This window comes from Peromyscus maniculatus, chromosome 4, assembly GCF_049852395.1.
Source record: "Peromyscus maniculatus bairdii isolate BWxNUB_F1_BW_parent chromosome 4, HU_Pman_BW_mat_3.1, whole genome shotgun sequence".
NCBI lineage: Eukaryota > Metazoa > Chordata > Mammalia > Rodentia > Cricetidae > Peromyscus > Peromyscus maniculatus.
This window is the reverse complement of record NC_134855.1, coordinates 109,270,021-109,292,976: the sequence shown is the minus strand read 5'-3', so window position 1 is coordinate 109,292,976 and position 22,956 is coordinate 109,270,021. Positions and strand designations below refer to the sequence as shown.

General features: G+C 44.9%; 1 protein-coding gene and 1 pseudogene across 6 annotated transcripts in view; one reads left to right on the top strand and one right to left on the bottom strand.

The window, feature by feature from the left end:
- Pank2 (pantothenate kinase 2) overlaps positions 1 to 14,143 on the bottom strand; it is a 42,016-nt gene extending 27,873 nt beyond the window's left edge. Inside the window, exon 1 of one of the 6 annotated variants that reach the window (XM_042276263.2) lies at positions 8,685 to 14,143. Coding sequence is in view for 2 of the 6 variants with exons in the window: in XM_076570671.1 (XP_076426786.1) it covers positions 7,946 to 8,198 (253 nt within the window). In the remaining 4 variants the exon portion in view is untranslated. Of the gene's footprint in view, positions 1 to 493; positions 537 to 5,686; positions 5,843 to 7,674; positions 7,867 to 7,945; positions 8,265 to 8,684 lie in introns of those variants that run through there. The other 5 variants (XM_076570673.1, XM_076570671.1, XM_016003041.3 and 2 more) reach the window with 5 other exon arrangements.
- A 1,903-nt stretch (positions 14,144 to 16,046) lies between these two features.
- Positions 16,047 to 19,874, top strand: LOC143272992 (small ribosomal subunit protein uS17 pseudogene; annotated as a pseudogene).
- Positions 19,875 to 22,956: the final 3,082 nt, after the last annotated feature.

Genomic DNA, 22,956 nt, shown 5'->3' with positions numbered 1-22,956 from the left:
TAGTCAAAAGGGGAGAAATGCTGTGGAATAATCCTTCTGTACACTATAAATATATATTAGTCTCATTTGTTAAAAAGAACTGACTGGCTGGTAGCCAGGCAGGAAGTATAGGCAGCCAAACTGAGAATGCTGGGAGAAAGAAGGGTGTGAAGTCAGTGGAGTCGCCAAGAGACACAGAGGGAGCAAGACACGCTGAAGGACAGGTAAGGCCACAAGCCATGTGGCAATACATAGATTAATAGAAATGGGTTAATTTAAGTTGTTAGAACTAGTTAGTAATAAGCCTGAGCTATCAGCCGAGCATTTGTATATAATATTAAGCCTCTGTGTTGGTTATCTGGGAACTGGCAGGTAGGACAGAAACTTCTACCTACAGACTACAAGTTCAAGGACAGCCTGAGCTACATAGTGTAAGCCTATGTCATCAAATAAAAATATATGCATACAATGTCATATACAACTTCAAATGCTAGAAAAATAAAGGAAACTAGACCTAGAATAGGCAGAAGCAAGCCAGGCATAGTAATGGATGTCTGCAGTCACAGCACTCAGGAAGCTGAACAGGAGTATTGCCACGATGTCCAGGCCAGCGACAGCTACAAAGCATAACTGTCAGAAAAACAAAAACAAAAACCAAGAGCTGGAAAGATAACTCAATGGTTGGAGCACCTGCTGTACAAGAGGAGAATATGAATTAGTATCCCAGCACTCAGGTAAAAAGCTGGTTGTTGCTGCATGAGTGTCTATTCCCCCATCACTGTGGAGGGTGGAAACAGGATACTGAAGCTTGCTGGCCTCCAGCCTACGTCCAAGTTCAGTGAAAGACTCTGTTTCAAAAGAAAAAAGCAGGGAGTGTAGAACAAGACACCTAGTATCTTCCTCTGGTCTCCATACTTTGTAGAGGCGCATGTAAGCACATGCGCGCGCACACACACACACACACACACACACCAGAAGGAAGATATAAATGAAAACAGAAAAAAAAATCCTGCATGAAGCTACAGTATTGCTGATCAATAAACAAAATGAAGTCTTGGAAAAGCCATTAAAACAGGAAAAAGGCTTCTGAGTGCATGCATTTTGTAAGTCTACTAGCCCACTCCCATTCTTGAGACTGTCTTCTCTTTCTTAAACTGTCTCTATTTCTACTGACCTAAAATTAATAATAATAATAATAATAATCAGTACTCAAGAGGCAGAGGCAGGCAGATCTCTGAGTTTAAAGCCAATTTGGTTTACAAAGCAAGTTCCAGGACAACCAGAGCTACACAAAGAAACTCTGTCTTAAAAAAGCAAACAAACAAAGCAAGCAAGCAAGGAATAACTGGGCTGGGAATATAGAGCTCAGTGGTAGAGTGCTTGCCTAAAATGCATGAGATTCTAAGTTCAATTTACAGCATAGGGGTGAGGGTGGGATATTCTAGTAACTATTAGCTTCATATGTATGGCTGGGTATGCACATGGGAGCCAGGAATCAACACTGAGTATCTAGCTCAATCATTTCTCCGCCTTACTGTATGAGTCTCTCACTAAACCTAGAACTCAAACATTCGGGTATGCTGGCAGGCCCAGAGATCCTCTTGTCTCCACCTCTCTAACCTTAGGCCTATATCATGCTTTTAAGTGGGGGCCAGGGATACAAATCAGTTCCCCATTTCCGTACAAGCACCTTACAACTGAGCTATGCCCAGTCCTTAACTTTTCTCTATAAATTAATTAATTTACAAAGTCAAAGATGAAAAAGTTCATATGGAGAGACTTTAAAATTAAGTATCTTTGTAACCAAAGTTTAAAAGGAACACGAAGACCAGCTAGTGTGTGGGGGGTGGGGGGATCCATAAAAAGTTAGCTCAAGGGAGAAAAGCTGACTCCATGGGTAAAGTGCTTACTGTAAAAACATGAAGATATAAGCCTTAGTCCCCAGCACACATGTAAGGAGCTGAGCACCTCAGCTCCCATCTACAAATCCAGCATTCCTAAAGATAAGTGGGAGGTGGAGACAGGAGAATCCTCAAAAATTCATGGGCCAGCTAGCAAACAAAGGGAACCTATCTCAACCAAAATGGAAGACAAGCACCCAACCTCAAGACTGTCTTCTGACCTCCACCCCATGTCAGTCTACACATGTCTGCACACATGTGCATATGCACACACACAAATCATATACAAAAGATTTTTGGTTTTGTTTTTTTCAAGACAGGGTTTCTCTGTGTAGCTTTGGAACCTGTCCTGCAACTCACTCTGTAGACCAGGCTGGCCTTGAACTCACAGAGCTCTGCCTGCCTCTGCCTCCCGAGTGCTGGGATTAAAGGTGTGCACCACCACCGCCAGGCCACAAAAGATTTTTAAATAGTTCATAATGAGGAAGGAAAAAAAAAACATGAAAATCAAAAGCACTGAGAGTCACTGGGGGGAGGGGAGGAAAGGCAAGCCCTTTTGGTTCCAAACAAACCTGGGGGCACTTAAAACACACCAGCTCCACTCGACCAACACCAATGTTCCCCAAAAGCCAAGGAACCTCTTTTCCTCTTTTTTAAATTAGTATCCACAAGCTACAAAAAGTTTTGTTTTCTAGACATTAATGAAATTTAAGGATATTCCATGATTGGCAATGAGTCCAAAAATCACCAAGTTCCAAAGAGCTCCCTCCTGTGCTACATCATACAAGGAGCCATCTTCAAAAAGCTTTCCCTCCACAATACAAAGGGGGCTCTGATCCCAGTGTTCCCATACTTCCCACACACCTGTACATTTTACCGTGTATATATTGCCAAAATGATGTTTTACTGTATGTCATTATATCTCAAACAATTTTTTAAAGATTCATTAAGCCTTATTTTTCCACCTGAAAATTGAAAGGAGGGGGAAGATAGCTCAGTAAATGAAGACTTACGCTCTGAAAGCACAGCTCCCTAGATTGCACATTAAAAAAAAAAAAAAACTCAGCATAGCCATACATGCATGTAACCTCAATATGAGGGGATAGAAACCAGTGAGTCCTCAGAATTCACTGCCCAGTCATCCTTGCTCATAGGGTAAGCTTCCTGTGGGTAAGAGACCCTGACTCAAGCAACCACACAGAAATAGTAGACATCTTAAATCCTGCTCAGGACCATGCGTACATTTTGAGCACATGCACCCCAATTCTCACTTGCACGCACCACACACACACACTCTCCCTCACACAAAAACCCCTACCTCACTGAATAATGAGACCTAAATACCTAGGGCATGCTGTCTAACAACCACCTACAACCAACTCCTGTAACTTATCCTCTGACTTCCACGTATCAATGACAGCACATGTGCCCAAACACACACAACACTGTTATTCTTCCAGATTATTTTATTATTTCATGTTTATGGATGTTTTGCTTGAATGTGTATAGGTGAGCTTCATGTGTGCCTAGCGCCCTGAGAGTTCCAAAGAAGGCAGATTCTCTGGGGCTGGAGTTACAGACCGTTGTGAACCACCATGTGGGTGCTAGGAATCTAACCCAGACCCTCTGCAAAAGCAACAAATGCTCTTGACTGCTGAGCCAACTCTCCGGCCCAAATTAAATGTAATTTTAAAAATACTTTACATTTCTTACACAAGCCCCTCATCTCCCTTCTAATTCAGAAATCTAGGATGAAACCAGTCTGGAAACCACACTGTTCAAGCAACACATGGGCTAAAACATTACTATAAACCAGGATAACAAGTTACAAAACAAATTAGCTCCTACTAATTTCAACTGCCTTAGAAAAGTAATATAAGGCCAGGCATGGTGGTACATGCCTTTAATCCCAGCACTCGGGAGGCAGAGGTTCTAGGACAACCAGGGTTATGTAGAGAGACCCTGTCTTTAAAAAGAAAGAAAAGTATTAAAGACAATAAAACAAGGGTTTCTAACCTCTGATGGCTTTTCCAATAGAAATAAATAATTATTTAGTTGTCAATGAACTCTCTCAGAGCGAGGGGTAAAGTACACTCTTGGAAGGGTTCATCAGCCAACAAGCTGCATTCTCCATGTAGCAGGGTATCCCTGGGTAATACAGAAGATCAAATGGATGTAACCTTGTTTGAATCCTGGAGTGGTCTTGCTTGTAATCTTAGCACTCAGGAAGCTGAGGTGGGAGAATCACGAGTTCAAGGCTAGCCTGAGCTACACCTGAGACCATAACTCCAACAATAACAAAAAAAAAAATTGTTTCTTCAGCAGGCTCATTATCTGAAACACAGTTTTTCATGATTTATCGGACAATCAGAGAAAGCAAAGAAAAGGAATAGGGTTAATATCAGACACCATATTAAAAAAATAAGTCAGAGGCTGTCAGGATAGCTCAGTGGATACAGACACCTGCTTCCAAACCTGACCCAGGTTCAATCCCCAGGACTCACCAAGTAGGAGAAAATCAACTCCCACAGGTTGTCCTCTGAACTCCCCATATGTCCCCTCACATGCACACATACAAATACCAACACACCAAAATAAATAAGTAAACAAACATAAAAATAAGTAAATAAATGCCTGTGGTTTGTTTAAACTTGGGGGGGGGGGGGAAGGATGTAGTTCAGTGTGCAGAGTGCTTGCCTAACATGCAGAAAGCCTTGGGTTCAATCCCCAGCACCAGATAAAGCATACATAATGACAAAAATAATCCCAGCCTTCAGGAGGTAGAGGATCAGGTTCCAGGTCTTACAGCTAAGGATTAGCTTGGGAAACAAGAAACATGGTTCCCCCCAAAGTAAATAAACCCAACGTTTGTCTGCCTAGTGCCTTCAAAAAAGTTCTGAGACAACTTGAATATAACATACACAGCCCAATGTTTTTCAGAATTGTCTGGATCTGAATGTCTTTTGTTTATAAGGCAGCTTTTTTTTTTTTTTTTTTTGGTCTTTTCAAGACAGTGTTCTGGGGGCTGGAGAGATGGCTCAGAGGTTAAGAGCACTGGCAGCTCTTCCAGAGGTCATGAGTTCAATTCCCAGCAACCACATGGTGGCTCACAACCATCTGTAATGAAATCTGGTGCCCTCTTCTGGTGTGTGTGCAAAAATGCAGGCAGAACACTATACATAATAAATAAATAAATAAATCTTTAAAAATTCTTAAAAAAAAAAAAAAAAGACAGTGTTCCTCTCTGTAACCCTGACTGTCCTGGCACTCACTCTGTAGACCAGGCCAGCCTTCGAACACAGGGATCCACCTGACTCTATCTCCCAAGTGCTGTCAACTAAAAGCATGGGCCACCACACCCGGCTAAGGCAGCTTCTTCAACACCTCTTCAGATTCTTTTTGTTTTGCTTTGTTTTGTTTTGAGACAGAGTTTCTCTGTGTAGCTGTCCTACAGAACTGATTCTGTAGACCAGACTCGCCTTAAACCGTCTGCCTCTGCCTCCCAAGTGCTAGGATTAAAGGTGTGAACCACCGCCTTTCCAATTCTTATTCCAGCCACTGAAATGGGCCCTGAAATCTGTTCTCTCTACATCATTCATATATGAGAATGTGCAAATACAAAGTAAAGTTCAAGTGTGTGCATGGGTGTAGTTCCTCAGAAGCCTTCTACTTTTTGAGACAGTGACTCTCATTGGCCTGAAACTTTGCCAAGTAGGCCAGGCTTAACTAGCCGATGAACTTCTAGGAATCTGCCTACATGGCCATCACTGTATTACAGGCACACGCCACTGCACCCAGCTTTTTACCTGGGTTCTGGTGATTTCAACTGGGGTCCTCATACTTCTGAAGCAAGCAATTTACAGACCGAGCCATCTCCCCAGCCCTGTAGGTTAATTTTTATGTTCAGTACTTGGTAGTCACAATTTTTTTCCCTCAAGACAGCCTTGAACACAAAAGATCATGTTCGTGTTTGGCCTAAAGCAATGTAAAACAAACAAACAAAAAATAGTAAGATGAACAATTCAGTAAAATAGAGCAGAAGCATATAGACTACAATTCCTAAACTGCATTTATATTCCACCAGAGTAACCACTTGTCACTGGGCACCTTTTCTCTGATCACCACATACCTCACAGGTGCTCTGAAGGCTGAATTGTGCTGGACCCACACAATTGATCCTAAAAATACTCCAAATACTGTAACCAGTGGCCACAAACAACCATCTATAAATGTTAAGCCTCTAAAATTGACACTCATGTCAAATAATGTAATACAAGCCCACAAAAGAACTAATGTTCTTGTGTTGCTTAAAAATCAGATGCTTGGTGCACAGGCCTGTAATCGAAGCATTTGGGAGGTAGACAAGGGGATCAGGAGTTCAAGGCCATCCTGGACGACTGTCTCAAAACAACACAACTCGGGTGCTTGGACTGGGGATATTATATATAGGCCAGTGGCAGAACATGTGCCAGCAGCATATACAAAGCCCTGTTCTCAAACCCACTATTGGAAGAAAGAAAATGAAAGTCTAAGAGGAGCATGGTAGTGGAGCATCTGTAACCCCAGCACTAAGGTGGCTGAAGCAGAAAGACTGTCCTGAGTATGAGGCTAATTTGGCTATAGAGCAACTCCCTGTCTTAAATAAAAAAACAAGCAGGGCCTGCAGAGATGGCTCAGCAGGTAAGAGGACTGGCTGCTCTTCCAGAGGACCCAGGTTCAATTCCCAGCACCCACACGGCAGCTCACAACTGTTGCAATCCAGCTCCAAGTGATGTGACACCCTCACACAGACATGCAAGCAGAACACCAACGCACATAAAAATTAATAAATAAATAAACAAACAAACAGGTACATCAGGGTCAGTGAGATGGCTCAGCGGGTGACTGCCCTCCATCCCCAGAACTAGGCTAAGTTGTCCTCTGGTACACACTACACACACACACACACACACACACACACTCACATGACAAATAATAAAATAATTTAAATCATGTAAACATCTTTACAACAGAAATAGCTTGAAAAGTTGCTTTCCTTTTTTCCTTCTTTTTTTTTTTAAAAAAAGACAGGGTCTTAAACTTCAGATCCCTCTGTCTTCACCTCCCAAGCAGCCAATATTATCAAATCTCTTCTTGTAAGGTGAGAATGAATATATATATATATATATATATATATATATATATATATATATATATATATATATAGAGAGAGAGAGAGAGAGAGAGAGAGAGAGATATTCATTGTCGATATATATATCGAAAACTCCCCAAACTTTCCACGACAAAACAGAGCTCCATCCATTCACTCAAATCACCGATAAAAGCAACTGGGCGGTTGGGCTGGGCAGACTATTCAACACAGACCTCACAGGCCACTTTCCGTAACTCTCACAGCCTGCATTCGTCATACAGTAATCTGACAATCAGGTCTTAACCACATGTAAAATACAGCTATGCTGTAGAGTTCCTATCACGGTATCAGGACAACCGACACTTTCAGCAACAGTGATGGCTGCTGGACAACAGTCTTGGAGGCCTTGAAGGGGAGAAAGTACACAAGGCAAAACACAACTACAAACTGGTAAAAGCGAGAAACCGATTCTCTACAAAGAGTAACTCCCTAGGCAAAACCGAGGAGCAAGTCGACACCCCTCCAAAGAAAAGGCCTGAATGCACAGAATGCTACAGCTGAAACCGAAATTCCCGGGAACTGGAGGAAGGAAAAATGGGGGAAAACCTCTGGGTGCGAGATGACCTGAATTCTCTCGGGGAGAAAAGCAAGCAAGAGGCGTACCGAGCCGAGTCGAATTTTAGGCCCGTGGCGCTTCCAGGAGGGGACAGTTAACCATTTTTCTAGTGAGTTCGAAATCGCCCAATAAAAGGCTTAGTTTGTGAACGCGACTGGGGGGCCAAAGGGTCTGGGAGAGGAGGCGTCCTCGGGAAGAAAACGGGAGGCGCCTTCTCGGGAAAAGAACGCCCCAGGAGGTGGGGAGAGGGGACGTGGCGGGGACCCCACGCGCGGGCACCGCTCGCGCGCAACAACGACGGCCAGCCGGGGCACTTACGCGGCCGCCTCTTCCGGAGGCCCTCGCCGCGCGGGCGGGCGGCCGAGGCGGTGCCGCTGAGGGAGCCAGGCCGCTCCCGTCTCACGCCCTCCGCCGCCCCGGACCCCGGCGGCGCCGCACTACTCGCCCGGCGCCTGAGCGGCTCCCGCCTTCGCGCCTCGGCGTCCGCGGACGTCGACTCGCCGGCCGCGGCTGAGGTGGCGGCATCCCTGCCCTGGCGCTCCATGGGCGCGCCGAGCCGGCCCGCTCCCATCCGCAGCAGCCGCTGCTGCCGCCCGAGCCAGCCCCCCAGCGCCGCCTCGCTGTCTTCGCGCAGCCGGCTGAGCGCAGGCGCACGCGGGCTGCCGCCTCTTCCGTTGCGCCAACGTGCAGCGAGCCAATCCGAGCGGAGGGCCGGCGAGTGACAGGGCTGTCGTCCAATCGGCTGCCCGACTCGAGCCGAAGGGCCCGCGCTGCCACCCAATGACAGGCTTTCAGGACCACTAAGTGGAGCAGGTAGGGAGCGATGGCGGCGGCGCCCAAGGCGATTCGGGCGAGGGGCGCCCCCTCCTGCGCATCCACGAGAAGGGTGGCCGGTCGGCTCCCCTTCCTCCCTAGACCTCTCCCGGGACGTCGCCTCGTCTCTCCTCGCTGCCGGGTGCCGGCCCTCGTGAATCGCGCCTTCCTTCGGCCCGGTAGAGCCTCCGAGGCCACTCGTAGCCAGTGTTAGCAGAAGGAAGGACCTTGAGCAGAGACTAACCTTAGCTTTTGTCTCTGGGTCTGGGTCTGTAGCTGCAGTAGGGGCCCCACAACCATCCGTACTGTACGGGCACCGTCTCTTCCTTTGTGTTTGGGCTACTACCCTTCATTCCCGGTACCAGAAGGAATGAAAAGACTGGGGTTGGTCTCCATGGCAACTGGCGGGAGGAGGTGGATTCTAAATCCTTCGCTTATACCTCCTGTCTGAAGGAGGCTGTGTGAACTGTGTGAAGGCCTGGAAGCTGGGTTTGGGCGCGCGCGCGCGCGCGTGTGTGTGTGTTTGTGAGCTTTTTGCATGCCTGTATCCCAGGTGCCTCCTAATGTTCGCTGAGGGCAGAAAAGGCCGAGGGATTGACCGTAAGGGTCCCAGGAACCTAACCCCTGCCCTCTGCAAAAACAGCAAGTGCTCTTAATCACTGAACAGTAGCTCCAGCCCCCTGGGTTGTCTTTTTGCAGAAGACAGGGATTATGAGGTCCACTCATACCAAAGGCTCTTTCTTCCCAACATCCCCCACTACCAAAGGCTGCCTTGACCCCCGAAGTATCCCCACCCAGCTATACCCCTAAGAGAGTCCCTCAATTTTAAGTGACTGGGGCTTTCTCACAATTTCCTAGTGCCTTTTCCGAGAGGCGATAGTGTCCCCTGAGTAACAGCCCCCTTCTCTTCACTTCCTCCATCATTAATAGTACCAGGCTGAGCTTCTTTTGTGTCTGTCGATTAATACTCCCATATTCACTCCAAACTAGTGCCCCACGGTGTAGGACTAACTCTCGAAACCGTATTTCGTAACTTGAAATTCCAGCTGCTGCAGGAAAACACTCCGTACAGATCTAACAAGAATCAAGAACACCCATAGCAGAGCTGGAGAGACTCATCAACAGTTAAGAGCAGAGGACCAGGATTTGGTTCCCAGCACCCACATGGCGCTCACAACCTTCAGTAACTCCAGGGGATTTCACTCTCCTATCCCCTCTGGAGTACCAGGCACCCACATGCTGACACTAAGATGATGCATGCTGCCAAGACACCCTGACTCTGTCCCATATGTAGCCACCATGCCAACCCAAAGCACTGGGCTAGGGCCTGAGAATAGCTCCTTCTAGACTTTAGGCATCACCACTAGAATCTTCAGACATAATTGGAATTCTGAATTATGTGCAACCAATAAAGGCAAGACGTAGATGAGACACAATAAGAGCCATCAAAGCCACACTACTGAACACAGCATGCCCCCTTCCTCCTGATCATCCAGCTGGTGGTGTTCATTGGATCTACATGCCAGAAGTGCTTGCTATCACAGAGGAAACTGCATTCTTGCTTCCAGTGTTGTGTGCAGATTGGTTATCTGACTGTTGCCTCCATGCCTGGCTTCATCTGTGGCAACGGAACACACCTCCCCACTTGCTGATAAGGTTAAGGCCTTCTTAGCTAATCCGTCTACATTTGTGGCTGCTGTCCCTGTGGCAACAGCTATCGCTGCTGCTCTTGCTTCTGCGGCCTCACCCAAAACTGAAGCCAAGGGAGAGTCAGAGGAGTCGGGCATGGCTATGGGATTTTGACTAATTACAAAGTATCAACCAATTCAGCCAGCTTTATTTGTAAATTATGGAAATCAAAGGCTTAGATTCGGGTGATGAGGCAATTATCTAAAAACACATAGATTTAAAAGATAACAAGAGAACTGGGGATACAGCCCCATTAGGGAGTGCTTGCTCAGTGTAGGGAGGGAAGCCTTGGATTCAGGCTCCCATCATGGGAGAAGGTAAGCTATTCTCTGCCTTTGTAATTAAAAGAAGGCACAGATTGGAGCCAAACGTGGTGGTCCATGCCTGTAATTGCCGCACTCAGGAGGCTCCTAAGTTCAAGGCTACCCTGGGCTATATAGGAAGACCCTGTCTCAAGAAGAAAAGGAACAGCACAGATTGAAGTTTCCATAAATTACTAAAATCCCCAAGGTTTTTGAAACAGCCAATTTTTTTTTTTTAACTACATGGTTCTGGTGGCCTCAAACTAAGTACAACAGGCTAGCCTTGAAATTGCAATGCTCCTGCCTCAGCCTCCTAGAGCTGGAGTGTGTGTGTACCACCACGCTCAACTTTGTCTCTTGAATATATTTCTCAACATTCACATTGTTGATATTTGTGAACTTGCTGACAATCTATGGCATCGTCAGATTTAATGACAATGAAATAGGATGTTTATAATCTTAAATCAAAAATGCAAATTGTTGGGCATGGTGGCACATAACCTGTAATCAATCCTGGCACTTGGGTGGCAGAGATGGGTAGATCTCTGTGAGTTTGAGAAACAAAGAATGTGTACTCTTAAGATTCTGTACTAAGTTCAGAGGCTGGGATCTTTCTCAGTGGGACTTGCCTAATATTCCCAAGGCCCTGAATCCTCAGCACTGCAATTACTAATTAGTTAAGTATTTTGTTTTTTTTCTTTCTTCCTTTTTTTTTTTTTTTTTTTTACACAAGGTTTCTCTGTGTAGCCCTGGCTGTCCTAGAACTCACTCTGTAGCCCAGTTCTGTAGCCACCGAACTCAGAGATCTGCCTGCCTCTGCCTCCCAAGAGCTGAAATCAAAGGGGTGCACCACCACTATCACTACCTGGCACTAATTAGTTAACTAAATTGAATAGGGCTGGACACAGTGGTGCACACCTAGAATCCTAGCACTTGGGAGGTGGAGGCAGGAGGATCAGAAGTTAAGGCAGGTAGTCTCCCTTATGTAGCTGGAGGCCAGCCTTTTTGGTATTAATGTGAAATATGAGGAAGATGATGGCTACTTTGGGGAAAAGCAGAAAGGAAAACAGAGGCCTCTAGGAGATTAGTAACTTTTTTTTGTTATTATGGGGGCATGTGCCTGTGCCATAGTGCCCATGTGGAAATCAGAGGATGATTTTATGGAGTCACTTCTCTCCATCTTTTATGTCCCAGGAATTAAACTCAGGTCATAGGCTTACAAGGCAGATGCTTTGCCCACTGGCCTGTGAGACTGGTAATGTTTCTTGGTCTGAGTGGTTACATGTGTTTACTATGTAATATTTCATCAAGTATTCATTTGTGATTTGTGTAATGGTCTCTGTTAACATTTTTAAAAAGAGAAGTTGAGTATTAGCAATGGAATTAACAAACCTATGATTAAGCATAGCTGTTTACCTCCAAAAAGTAAAATGAAATTAGCAAGTAAGAGCTGGGCAGTGGTGGCACATGCCTTTAATCCCAGCATTCAGGAGGCAGAGGTAGGAGGATCTCTGAGTTCCAGGACAGCCAGAACTGTTACACAGAGAAATCCTGTCTTGAAGGGAAAAAAAAAAAAAAAGAAGTTTCCCTTCTCTGTGGTTAGGATGGGTTTTTTGGAGAGAACATTATTGTGGTTTTTATAACTCTCGGTCTCCCTTAGTTTTCTATCGTACAAGCCAGAGCAAGTAGCACTGGGCACTTGGTAAACAGTGCAGAGGAACTGACCAAATTCCAAAAGAAGCGACTTGCTAAACTAGAGCTATTTCTGTGCTGAAACACCATATTAGTTGTTTATTGCTAGGTTAAAGGAATGTTTAAACAAACTGTCAGTGATTCCCAGTTTCTCTGAGTAAGGAAATTAGGAGTAACTTAGCTGGCAGGTTCAGTCTTAGGGTCTTTTAAAGGTACAGTTGGGCTGGTTAACTCAGTGGTTAAGGGCATTTGTTGATCTTGCAGAGGACCAGGGTTCAGTTTCTAGTACCTATGTGGTAGTTCACAACTATCCATAACTAATTCTAGAGGATGGAATACTCTAATGACCTCTGCAGGCATCAGGCACACCCATGGTACACAGCCAGACGTGCAGGCAAAACACTCATACACATAAAATTAAGAAGAGTAAGTAAGTACTGTTGATGAAAACAGGCTGGCAAGGTAGTACTGGTGATTCACAGGAGGCCTCAACTCAAAGTGTGGGCCTCTCTAGGGTTGCTGAATTGCCCTCACAACATAGCAGCTGGCTTTCTCCAGAGCTTGTGTTCTGAGAGAAAACAGAGGTGACAGTGTCTTCTATGACATAGGCTGGGAGGTCATACTCCATTATCTATGCAATATCCTGTTACTAAACAGGCCAGCTATATGGATTGGTATCCCACAAAACTACCAGCAAAGAGAGAACTCTTAGAAGCAACTTAGAGCCCACAGTCTGCCCTGGGCTTCCAATGAGTCACATCCTCATCTCTCTTCTAAGTGTGATGAGACAAACCTCTTAGTTTTCACTAAGTTTTCTTGCAGCTAAATTAGAGCATCATTGTAGAATAAAAGATGATATTGTCTTAATTACTGTTTGTTAGAACCAAAGCAGCATTCTCCAAAAACAGCAGTGTTGGGGACAATGTCCTAAATAGGACTTTGGCTTGGGTAAGCAGAAGCCTAAAGACCCTTATCTTTCTGCCCAAATAAGCCCTTCTCTCCATAAGTTTTCTTGGTCCTGCTGTTTTATCATAGCAATGGAAAAGTAATACAGGGTTGCTCGTCACTTCTAGACCCTTCTACAGATAGAATATATGCACACACAAATATTCATGTGTGTATGTGGTGGAGTGTATGTGTAAGCATGTACATGGGGACAGGGAGGCTGAAGTAGACCTTGGATGTCTTTCCTCAACTGAGCTCCACATTTGTTTGGTTTTTGAGACAGTCTCTCACTGAACCTGAAACTCACCGATTCAGCTTGGCTGGCCATCCAATGAACTTCAGAGATCCACCTGTCTCCACCTCAACCCCAAGGCAAGGGGGATAGAGACCCAGCACCATGTCCTGCTTTTTCTGTGTGTTCTAGGGATCTGAACTCAGGTCCTTATGCCTGCATGACAGGCACTTTACTGACTAGGCCATCTTGGAGGCCCCAGACTCCATTTTTGAATAGAAAAACACATCATAAACTTATGCTAGTGTTTCCCCATTCAGTTGCTGACTTTCACTATATTTGACTTTTATTTCTCTTTTATCTCACCCTAAACTTCAAGTTCTAACAACATTAGCACTTAATCTGGTTTATCAATAAATAGGTAATGGTTTCAGAATAAAAATATTAATATTATTTGCAGTTCTTTGCATCCTTAGGACATACCACAGAGAGGATTGTTATATTTAAAAGTCACTTGAATTAATTCCTCTTCATGAAGATCAGCAATCAACACAAAATTGTTTTCCATTTCAACTCAATTCAGTTTGATAAGGATTTAATGTTTAAATTTAGTTCAGGGAATGCAACTCAGTTGGAAGAGTGCTTGCCTAGCTTGCCTAAAGCCCTGGGTTAGATTCCCAGCACCACACAGATCAGGCATGGTGGAGCACATCTGTAATCCCAGTACTTGAGAGATAGAGGCAAGAGGCTCAGAAGTCCAATGTCATCCTCCACTATATAGTGAGTTCAAGGCCAGCCTGGTATACATGAACTCCTGTTTCAATTAGTAAATGAATAAATAAGTATATAAATAAGTAAACAATATTTAAATTTAGTTTTATAATTATGTAGAATAGTAACATGGATTCCAACATAAAATCAACATAGAAGTGTTATATTCAGAGAAGCCCAGTTTCCAGACTCGCTCCTTCTCTTTATAGAAAATTACTAAGGTTAGGATGTGGTTTGTTCCCCAAAGATTCCTGTATTAGAAGCTTGGCCCCTAGGGTGACAGTATTAGGAAGCTATGAGACCTTTAACAGATGGAGTCAAGCTGAGATTGTAAGTGGATCCCTTTCCCCATCATCATCTCTACCTCCCGTACCACGTGATGATGACTCTTTCTTGCTCCCACCACTGTTGTTTGTCTGACACAAATTGATGCAGCCAACGGCGCCTTCCAAAAGCCTCTGAGCCAGAGGACTCAGCTAACCTGCACCTGAAATCTTAACCCATAAAAACTATTGGGGTACTAATTGTGTTTTGGGGTTTTTTTTAAGGGGGAAGTTGGCATAATTTCCAGTGCTGTAGTACTTACAGGTACACCTCTACTATGGTTTGAGTGAGCAGCCCATAAAGGCTGAGATATTAAAGACTTGTGCCTGATGTGTTAGTTAGGTAGCATCTCACTGCTGTGGTAAGTAAGATAAATAGTTTACAAGAAGGTGATGGGTGATATTGCTCTGTATGCTGTGAATGTGTTGCACTGATTGGTTGATAAATAAAATGCTGATTGGCCAGTAGCCAGGCAGGAAGTATAGGCAGGATAAACAGACAAGGAGAATTCTGGGAAGAGGAAGGCTGTGTCAGGAGTCACCAACCAGACACAGAGGAAGCAAGATGTAAGGACAGAACTAAAAAAAGGTACCAAGCCACTTTGCTAAACATAAATAAGAATTATGGGTTAACTTAAGTGTAAGAGCTAGTCAATAATAAGCCTGAGCTAATGGCTGAGAAATTTTAATTAATATAAGCCTCTGAGTGGTTATTTTATAAGTGGGCTCCAGGACTGAGAGGGCTTGGGAGGGCTCAGAGAGAAACTTTCCAACTACAAGAAGAAATTGCTGTGGGATGGTCTATATGTCAAATTGCTCTGATTGGTCAATAAATAAAACACTGGCCAGTGGCCAGGCAGGAAGTAGGTGGGACAAGGAGAGAGGAGAATTTGGAGAAGCAGAAGGCTGAGGCGGAGAGACACTGCCAACTGCCGCCATGACCAGCAGCATGTGAAGACGACGGTAAGCCACCAGCCACGTGGCAAGGTATAGGTTTATGGAAATAGATTAATTTAAGCTATAAGAACAGTTAGCAAGAAGCCTGCCACGGCCATACAGTTTGTAATCAATATAAGTCTCTGTTGCTAGAGTTTTTCTGCCTTGCCCACAGTCAGGACAAATCTTTGTCACCCGCCAGTCCCACAGCCGCTCAGACCCAACCAAGTAAACACAGAGACTTATATTGCTTACAAACTGTATGGCCGTGGCAGGCTTCTTCCTAACTGTGCTTATAGCTTAAATTAGTCCATTTCCATAAATCTATACCTTGCCACGTGGCTGGTGGCTTACCGGCATCTTCACATGCTGCTGGTCATGGCGGCGGCTGGCCGTCTGGCCTTCTGCCTTCCTGTCCTTTTATTTCTCCTCTCTGTTAGTCCCGCCTATCCTTCCTGCCTAGCCACAGCCGATCAGGTTTTATTTATTGATCAATCAGAACAACTTGACATACAGACCATCCCCCAGCACAGCCAAGTGCAGACCATCTCAGACACCTGCACTCAGGCCCATGGTCCTAATCATCCTCTATGCGGACCTGCTGGGTAACGCCACAAAGAACCCAAGAAGGGCTCCCACAGGACATACAGAACATCCCACAGCAAGTCTCTGTTTACTTGGTTGGGTCTGAGCGGCTGTGGGACTGGCGGGTGACAAAGATTTGTCCTGACTGTGGGCAAGGCAGGAAAACACTAGCTACAAGGAATGATTTATTTTGACTTGTGGTTTTAGAGATCTCAGTCTAAGCATGTGTGGATCCATTGCTTTGAACAGGAGACATGACAGAATGTCAAGTTACGGGAAAAAAATGTGTCTTAGGGAAGCCAAAATGAGAATGCCTGTCCTCCTCCCACGTTATTCCCACAGGTCCCCGCCTACTGAACGGTGAAGCCAGTGCTTCAGTCTTCTCCCTTCTTAAGCCTCTTGGAAACACCCATACGAACTGGTGGCTGATCTTCATTGTCAACTCCAATAGCTTGGGAACATCCTGTGGTAGTCTGGATGTAATTGGCCCCCATAAGCTCATAGGGAATGGCACTGTTGGGAGGTGTGGCTTTGTTGGAGTAGGTGTGGTCTTGTTGGAGGAAGTGTGTCATTGTGAAGGTGGGCTTTGAGATCTCATATATGTTCAAGCCACACCCAGTATCTCAGTTCACTTCCTGTTGCCTACAGATCAAGATGTAGAACTCTTAGCTCGTTCTTCAACACCATGTCTGCCTACGCACTGGCATGTCCCACCATGATGATAATGGACTAAACCTCTGAAACTATAAGCCATCCAATTAAATGTTTTTTCTTTATAAGAGTTGCCATGGGGATTGGCAAGATGGCTCAGAAGTTAAGAGCACTGACTGCTCTTCCAGAGGCCCTGAGTTCAATTCCCAGCAACCACATGGTGGCTCACAGCCTCTTCTAGTATGAAGGCATACATGCAGGCAGAACACTGTATACATGATAATAAATAAATCTTAAAAAGAAAAAAGTTGCCATGGTCATGGTGTCTCTTCACAGCAATAGAAACCCTAAGACACACTCATATAAACTGATTGCTGATAATCATTGTCAACTCAAATAGGTTTAAATCACCTAGGAAACAAACATCAGGCATTACCTGTAAAAGTGTTTCCAGAAATGTTAACTGAGGAGGAAAGACCAGTACTGAATGTGGGTGGTGCTAGCCCATGCACTGGAATCCTGACTGAATACATGGGTAAAATCTAGCAGAGGACCAGCATTTATCTCTTTCTCCTCACTATAGACACAGTATGACCAGTCACCTCACACTCCTGCCTCCACGCTTCCCTGGCCACTGCACTCTCAAACTGTAAGCCACAATGACCTCTTCTTTCCTTAAGTTGCTTTGGTCAGATATTTTGCCACAACAATAAGAAAAGTAACGAATGGACCAGAAGTGCACTTATAGCAGCTCTCAGCCAAATCAAAGTTGACAGAGTTGACCATCACATTTGGGGAGATACATGGGCAAACAGGAGGTAGGACCTCTGACACATATTCCTCTCATGATGTGCCATCTGACCAGAGCTCCAAAGCAATGGTGGCCACTTGATCATGGACCGGCACCGCCAAAGCCATGAGCCAAATGAACTGTTAGTTTTTCTTTATAGTTGTCTCAAGATTGCATTATTGTGATGGGAAACTGACCAGTGTAACCTCGATACAGGTGTTAGGAAGGGTATTATATTACTGAGGGAAAATGCTGATTTGTCAGTTCAGGATAATGTCACATGGCCAGTGGGATACTGGCTCTGGTTTGCCCTGTTCTCCATTTCCTCAGTGGTTTAGGTGGTTCATCCTGCATATGGTTAAGAACCCTAAGCCACAGGGTTCTCAATCAACTGAAACAGAGACCAAACTATTTGTATGTCATGACATTTATTGTCAGAAACTAAACTCAATTCAACCAAGCTTGGGAAGATCTCATCATGGGGTGCTATAAGAGATACATCCATGCCGGGTGGTGGTAGTGCACGCCTTTAATCCCAGCACTCGGGAGGCAGAGGCAAGTGGATCTCTGTGAGTTCAAGGCCAGCCTGAGCTACAGAGTGAGTTCCAGAAAAGATGCCAAAGCTACACAGAGAAACCCTGTCTCAAAACAAACAAACAAAAAAATCCATTCCTTTTATTTATTTATTTATTCTTATTTTATGTACGTTGGTGTTTTGCCTACATGTATGTCTGTGTGAGGGTGTCAGATCTTGGAGTTACAGACAGTTGTTAGCTGCCACGTGGGTGCTGGGAATTGAACCCTGGGCCTCTGGAAGAGCAGTTAGTGCTGTTAATCACTGAGCCATCTCTCCAGCCCCCGAGATATATCAAATTTCAGTGGAATAAAGGACATCCACTTTCAATCATTGTTCTTTGCTTTTATTTAAAAAAAAAAAAAAAAAAAAAAACCTTCAGAAATGCGGTCTCAGTCCCTACCCAAGACTCAGTAAGTCAGAACCTGCATTTCCCAAAGGACTTGCATTTCTATCGAAATTTGACACTCAGAATTTTACATGCTTTCACATATTATCCACGTGATTATGTCTTAGTTGTTGTTTTAATTTGTTTTGTTTGTTTTGTTTTTGTCAACTTGACACACGCTTCAATTACCTGGGAAGAGGAACCTCGATTAAGAAAATGCCTCTACCAGATGGCCTGTCTGCTAGTCTGTGGGGCATTTTCTTGATTAATGATTGATGTGGGAGGGCCCAATCCACTGGGGTGGTGCCATCTCTGGTAGGTGGTTCTGGGTGGTATAAGAAAGCTAGAGGAGGGACTGGAGAGAAGACTCGGTGGTTAAGAGCACTTGCTCCTCCTCCAGAGGACCTGAGTTCAGTCCTAGAGCCAATATCAGATGGATGACAACCATATATAGCTTCAATTCCCAGGAAATCTGATGTGAGCAAGGGCATCTGCACTCGTGTGCACAAACCCACATGCACAGACACACACATACCTATACATAACTAGAAATAATTAAAAAATATTTTAAAAACCAACATAAAAAAGAAAGAAAGCTGGCTGAGCAAGACATAAGGAGCAAGACATAAGTAGCTTCTGCCTAAGTTCCTGACTCTAGGTTTCTGTCTTGAGTTCTTGTCCTGACTTCCCTCAGTGATGGAGTGGGACCTTAGAATTGTAAGATGAAATAAACTCTTTCCTCCTGGACTTACTTTTGGTTATGGTCTTTTAGCACAGCAAAAGAAACCCCACCTAAGACAAAATAAAACAATTTTTTTTCTATGAGTTCGAGGCCAGCCTGGTCTACAGAGCAAGTTCTAGGACAGGCAAGGTTACCCTTGTCTCAAAACCTTGTCTTGAAAAACCAAAATAAGAATAAGGAAACTGGGGAGTGAGCCCACCTCTCTTTTTCTCAGGCTGCCGGGAAGATGGCAGACATTCAGACAGAACGTGCTTACCAAAAGCAGCCCACAATCTTTCAAAACAAGAAGCGTGTCCTGCTTGGAGAAACTGGCAAGGAAAAACTCCCTTGGGCTACAAAAACATCGGTCTAGGCTTCAAGACGCCCAAGGAGGCCGTTGAGGGCACCTACATGGACAAGAAATGCCCCTTCACTGGTAAGATATCCATCCAAGGTCGGATCCTTTCTGGTGAGTGACCAAGATGAGGATGCAGAGGACCATTGTCATCCACAGGGACTACCTCCATTACATCCAGAAGTACAATCGCTTTGAGAAGCACTACAAGAACAAGTCTGTGCACCTGTCCCCCTGTTTCAGGGATGTACTGATCGGCGACATTGTCACTGTGGGAGAGTGCAGGCCCCTGAGCAAGACAGTGCACTTCAATGTGCTCAAGGTCACCAAGCTGCTGGCACCAAGAAGCAGTTCCAGAAGCTCTAAAGAGACTCTGGACAACTCCCCAAAACAAATAAAGTGGTTTTCTAGCACACACACACACAATCACACACACACACACACACACACACACACACACACACACACACAAACACACACACAAACACACACACACAATAAATAATAAACAAATTGTTTTAAAAAATAAAGAAGCTAAGAATTCATTGAAGAAAACTGACTGCCCTGGGCTATATGGCAACGAAGGGATCCACCAAGCTATCCTAGGATGCAGATGACAGCCCAGCCTGCCACACCCTCTAAGATTCAGGAGTTTGTCTTTGAGTAGAATATTCTAACCCCATAAAGAACACAAGAGTGCAAAGAACAAGAGGTTCCAGACTTTGCCCCCAGGTTGAAACCCCAGAGTGGACATTCATAAGTACAGGTAAACAAGTTTTAGCAGTAATAATGGCAGAATTGCTGCACATGAGTGGCCATGGACTAACAATTCTAAAACCTTCATTGTAACAATAAGTCATGGGAGATATTTGAGTTGGAGGATACGTGGTTTGAATGAGAATGGCCCATAGGCGCTTATGTCCTAATACTTGGTCTCTAGTTGGTGGAACTGTTTGGAAAGGATTAGGAGGTGTGGTCTTGGAGGAGGTGTATCCCAGGAGTGGGCTTTAAGGTTTCAAAAGACTCCTGCATTCCCAGTGTGCTCTCTGCTTCCTGCTTGCAGTGTTTGAGGTGTGAGCTCTCAATAGTTCATGCTGCCATGCCGTCTCTCCATCACCCTGGATTCTGACCCTTTGAAACTGTAAGCTTAATTAAACACTTTTCCCACTGATAGGAGCTCAGCTCCACAATCTGACTTAATTGGCTAATGGGCACAAAGGGGAAAGGGGAGGTTCAGGAAATACAGGCCCTTGTTGAGCTGTTGGGTAATAACTTCAGTTCACGAGAACAGCCTAGCCCCAGACTGACAGTCTTGTTCCGCCTACAGAAACAATATGCCCAGGTATCGAAAACAACCCACCCTGCTCCCAGTCAAACCACAAAAATAGATGTAACTTCCTCCTGATACACACACACACACACACACTCACACACACACACACACACACACATACACACACACTCATATGTGTATATATGTCCATCAGATCCTCTAAATGCACTCAGCCTTCATCCTGTGGAAAGGTTGGGGTCTTACACTGTTACAATAACGCAGTCTCAGCCTGTTGAGATCCAGTCTATCTGCTTCTCCGCCTCACTTTTCTTACACTAATTACTTTTGATAGAGAAAAAAACCTTTTTCATATTGGGGATCAAACATAGGGATAGATAAGCATTCTACCAATTGTGTAGAACTTCTGGGGAAATACATATCTACTCACCCCTGTTAGGAAAACCCTTGGGAGACCCAAGTCCAACTTAGTGAAGCAGTGAGTTTTTATTGAACTCACTCACAGGAACATGGATAGAATGACTAACAACAGAGCAGAGATGGCTGAAGTGCAGCAGCAGCATTGAGCCCACCTCAACGCTGATGAAGCTGCATCCCTGGAGTACACAAGTGCAGAAGAAGAGATCCAGCGTCTCCTCCTGGCTGCTCAGACGGCCCTGGCACTTTTCACTGCTTCCATAAGATTGGGACTGAGCCCGACAGAACCTTGTCAATTTCAGCTTTCCCAGACAAGCAAAGTTTGTTTGCTTCCCGAATCTCATGAAATTTCCCCTTCTTCCAAGAGGAAGTGATTCAGTTCTAGAGAAACTGCCGTACAACACTAAGTTACATCAACAGCCAGCCCAGGTTTGCTGTTTTGCTGTGTTTTTGGTTGGCTTGTTTTTTGTTTGTTTGTTTGGTGGTGGGGGTTGTTATTACTATAACTAAAAAAAAAAAAAAAAAAGCCCAAAACCAAAAACCTCAAGCTAGCCATTGTTATGGTTCATGCCTGCAATCCAATACTAAACAGGTCAAGGCAGGAAAATTGCTGCAGGTTCAAGGTTAGCCTGTGATACATAATGAGTTCCAGGCCAGCCTTAGCTACAGAGTGAGACCCAGCTGAAAAAGAAGGGTTAGGGAGGGATGTTAGATTTCTCAGGCAGCTTAAAGAGATGAAAGGCAGAGAAACAGAGGTGTCTGACCTTCAACAGATAGGCAGGATGCAAAATCTGTTGGAGGAAAAGGATGACTTGATCCTTTATGGGGGGGGGGGGGGGGAGATGACTGCAGTACTTAGCCTTCCAGAGTTGCTTGCCCAAGGCAAGACAGGCATTCTCAGCAGATAACCAAGCAAGGTTCAGCAAGATTTTAATGAGGAAACGCTCCACCATTTCAAACCCTAAAGGGGTGGAGAGCATAGATTCTTTCTTAGCTATTTCCTGCTGAGGAGGGCTGTGGTCAGAGGGGGTTATTTCCAGGTTGTTGTAGAGGAGGTCCTCTGTCAGTTAGCAGGAGGAGAGTTTGGGGAAATCTTTACAGGGCTGTAAGCGGATGATTTGGTTAGAGTGAGCTGAAAGCTAGTTCAGGAAGTTGGGGAGAGGGGGAGGAGTAGAGGCGAGAGATAGAGAGAGCCCATGAAAGGAAGTATTTCTAGAATTGATTCAGGGCGACAGTGACTAGTCCCATTCCCAAGAGTGCTGCACCAAAATGAGCCCGCAGAAGCATCAGGGAGCTACAGAGCATTGAAGGGAGGGAACGGAAGAAAACAGGGGACTGATGTAAAGAATTGTAGCTGGCCTGGGATGAAAGGGATGCAGGGCTATTGTAACCAGAGTTTCTCCACAGCATCCGAAAGTTCCTTTGGCAGATGTATCAGTAACAACCAGAGCAAATGGAGCTTCTGTAGGATGAGAGCCACTGGGAAAGCCTACGTGCAACATTTTGGGTATAGGGGGAGTTCAGTAAGAAAACATTTAAAAGACAGGGTGAAACCTAAGTGTGGGGATAACAAGGAGGAAAGTGATCAGGGGAGGAGCCAGAGTGGAGGGCACCAAAAGCCCATCCACAGGAGGAGGCTGGGGGTTGAATTTCTGTCTGGTCCCTGTGTGATCTGGACCAGCAGGCCATTCTTCAGTGACAGGGTCCTGATGAGGAGGAGCCAGGGGATGATAAAGATAGAGAAGATAGAAGCTGAGGTCGGGAGGTCTTGCACAAACCTATTCTTCTTTGGGGGTGGTATAGTAGTCTTTCTCTGTCCTACCTGTCAGCTCCCAAATCACAACACAGAGACTT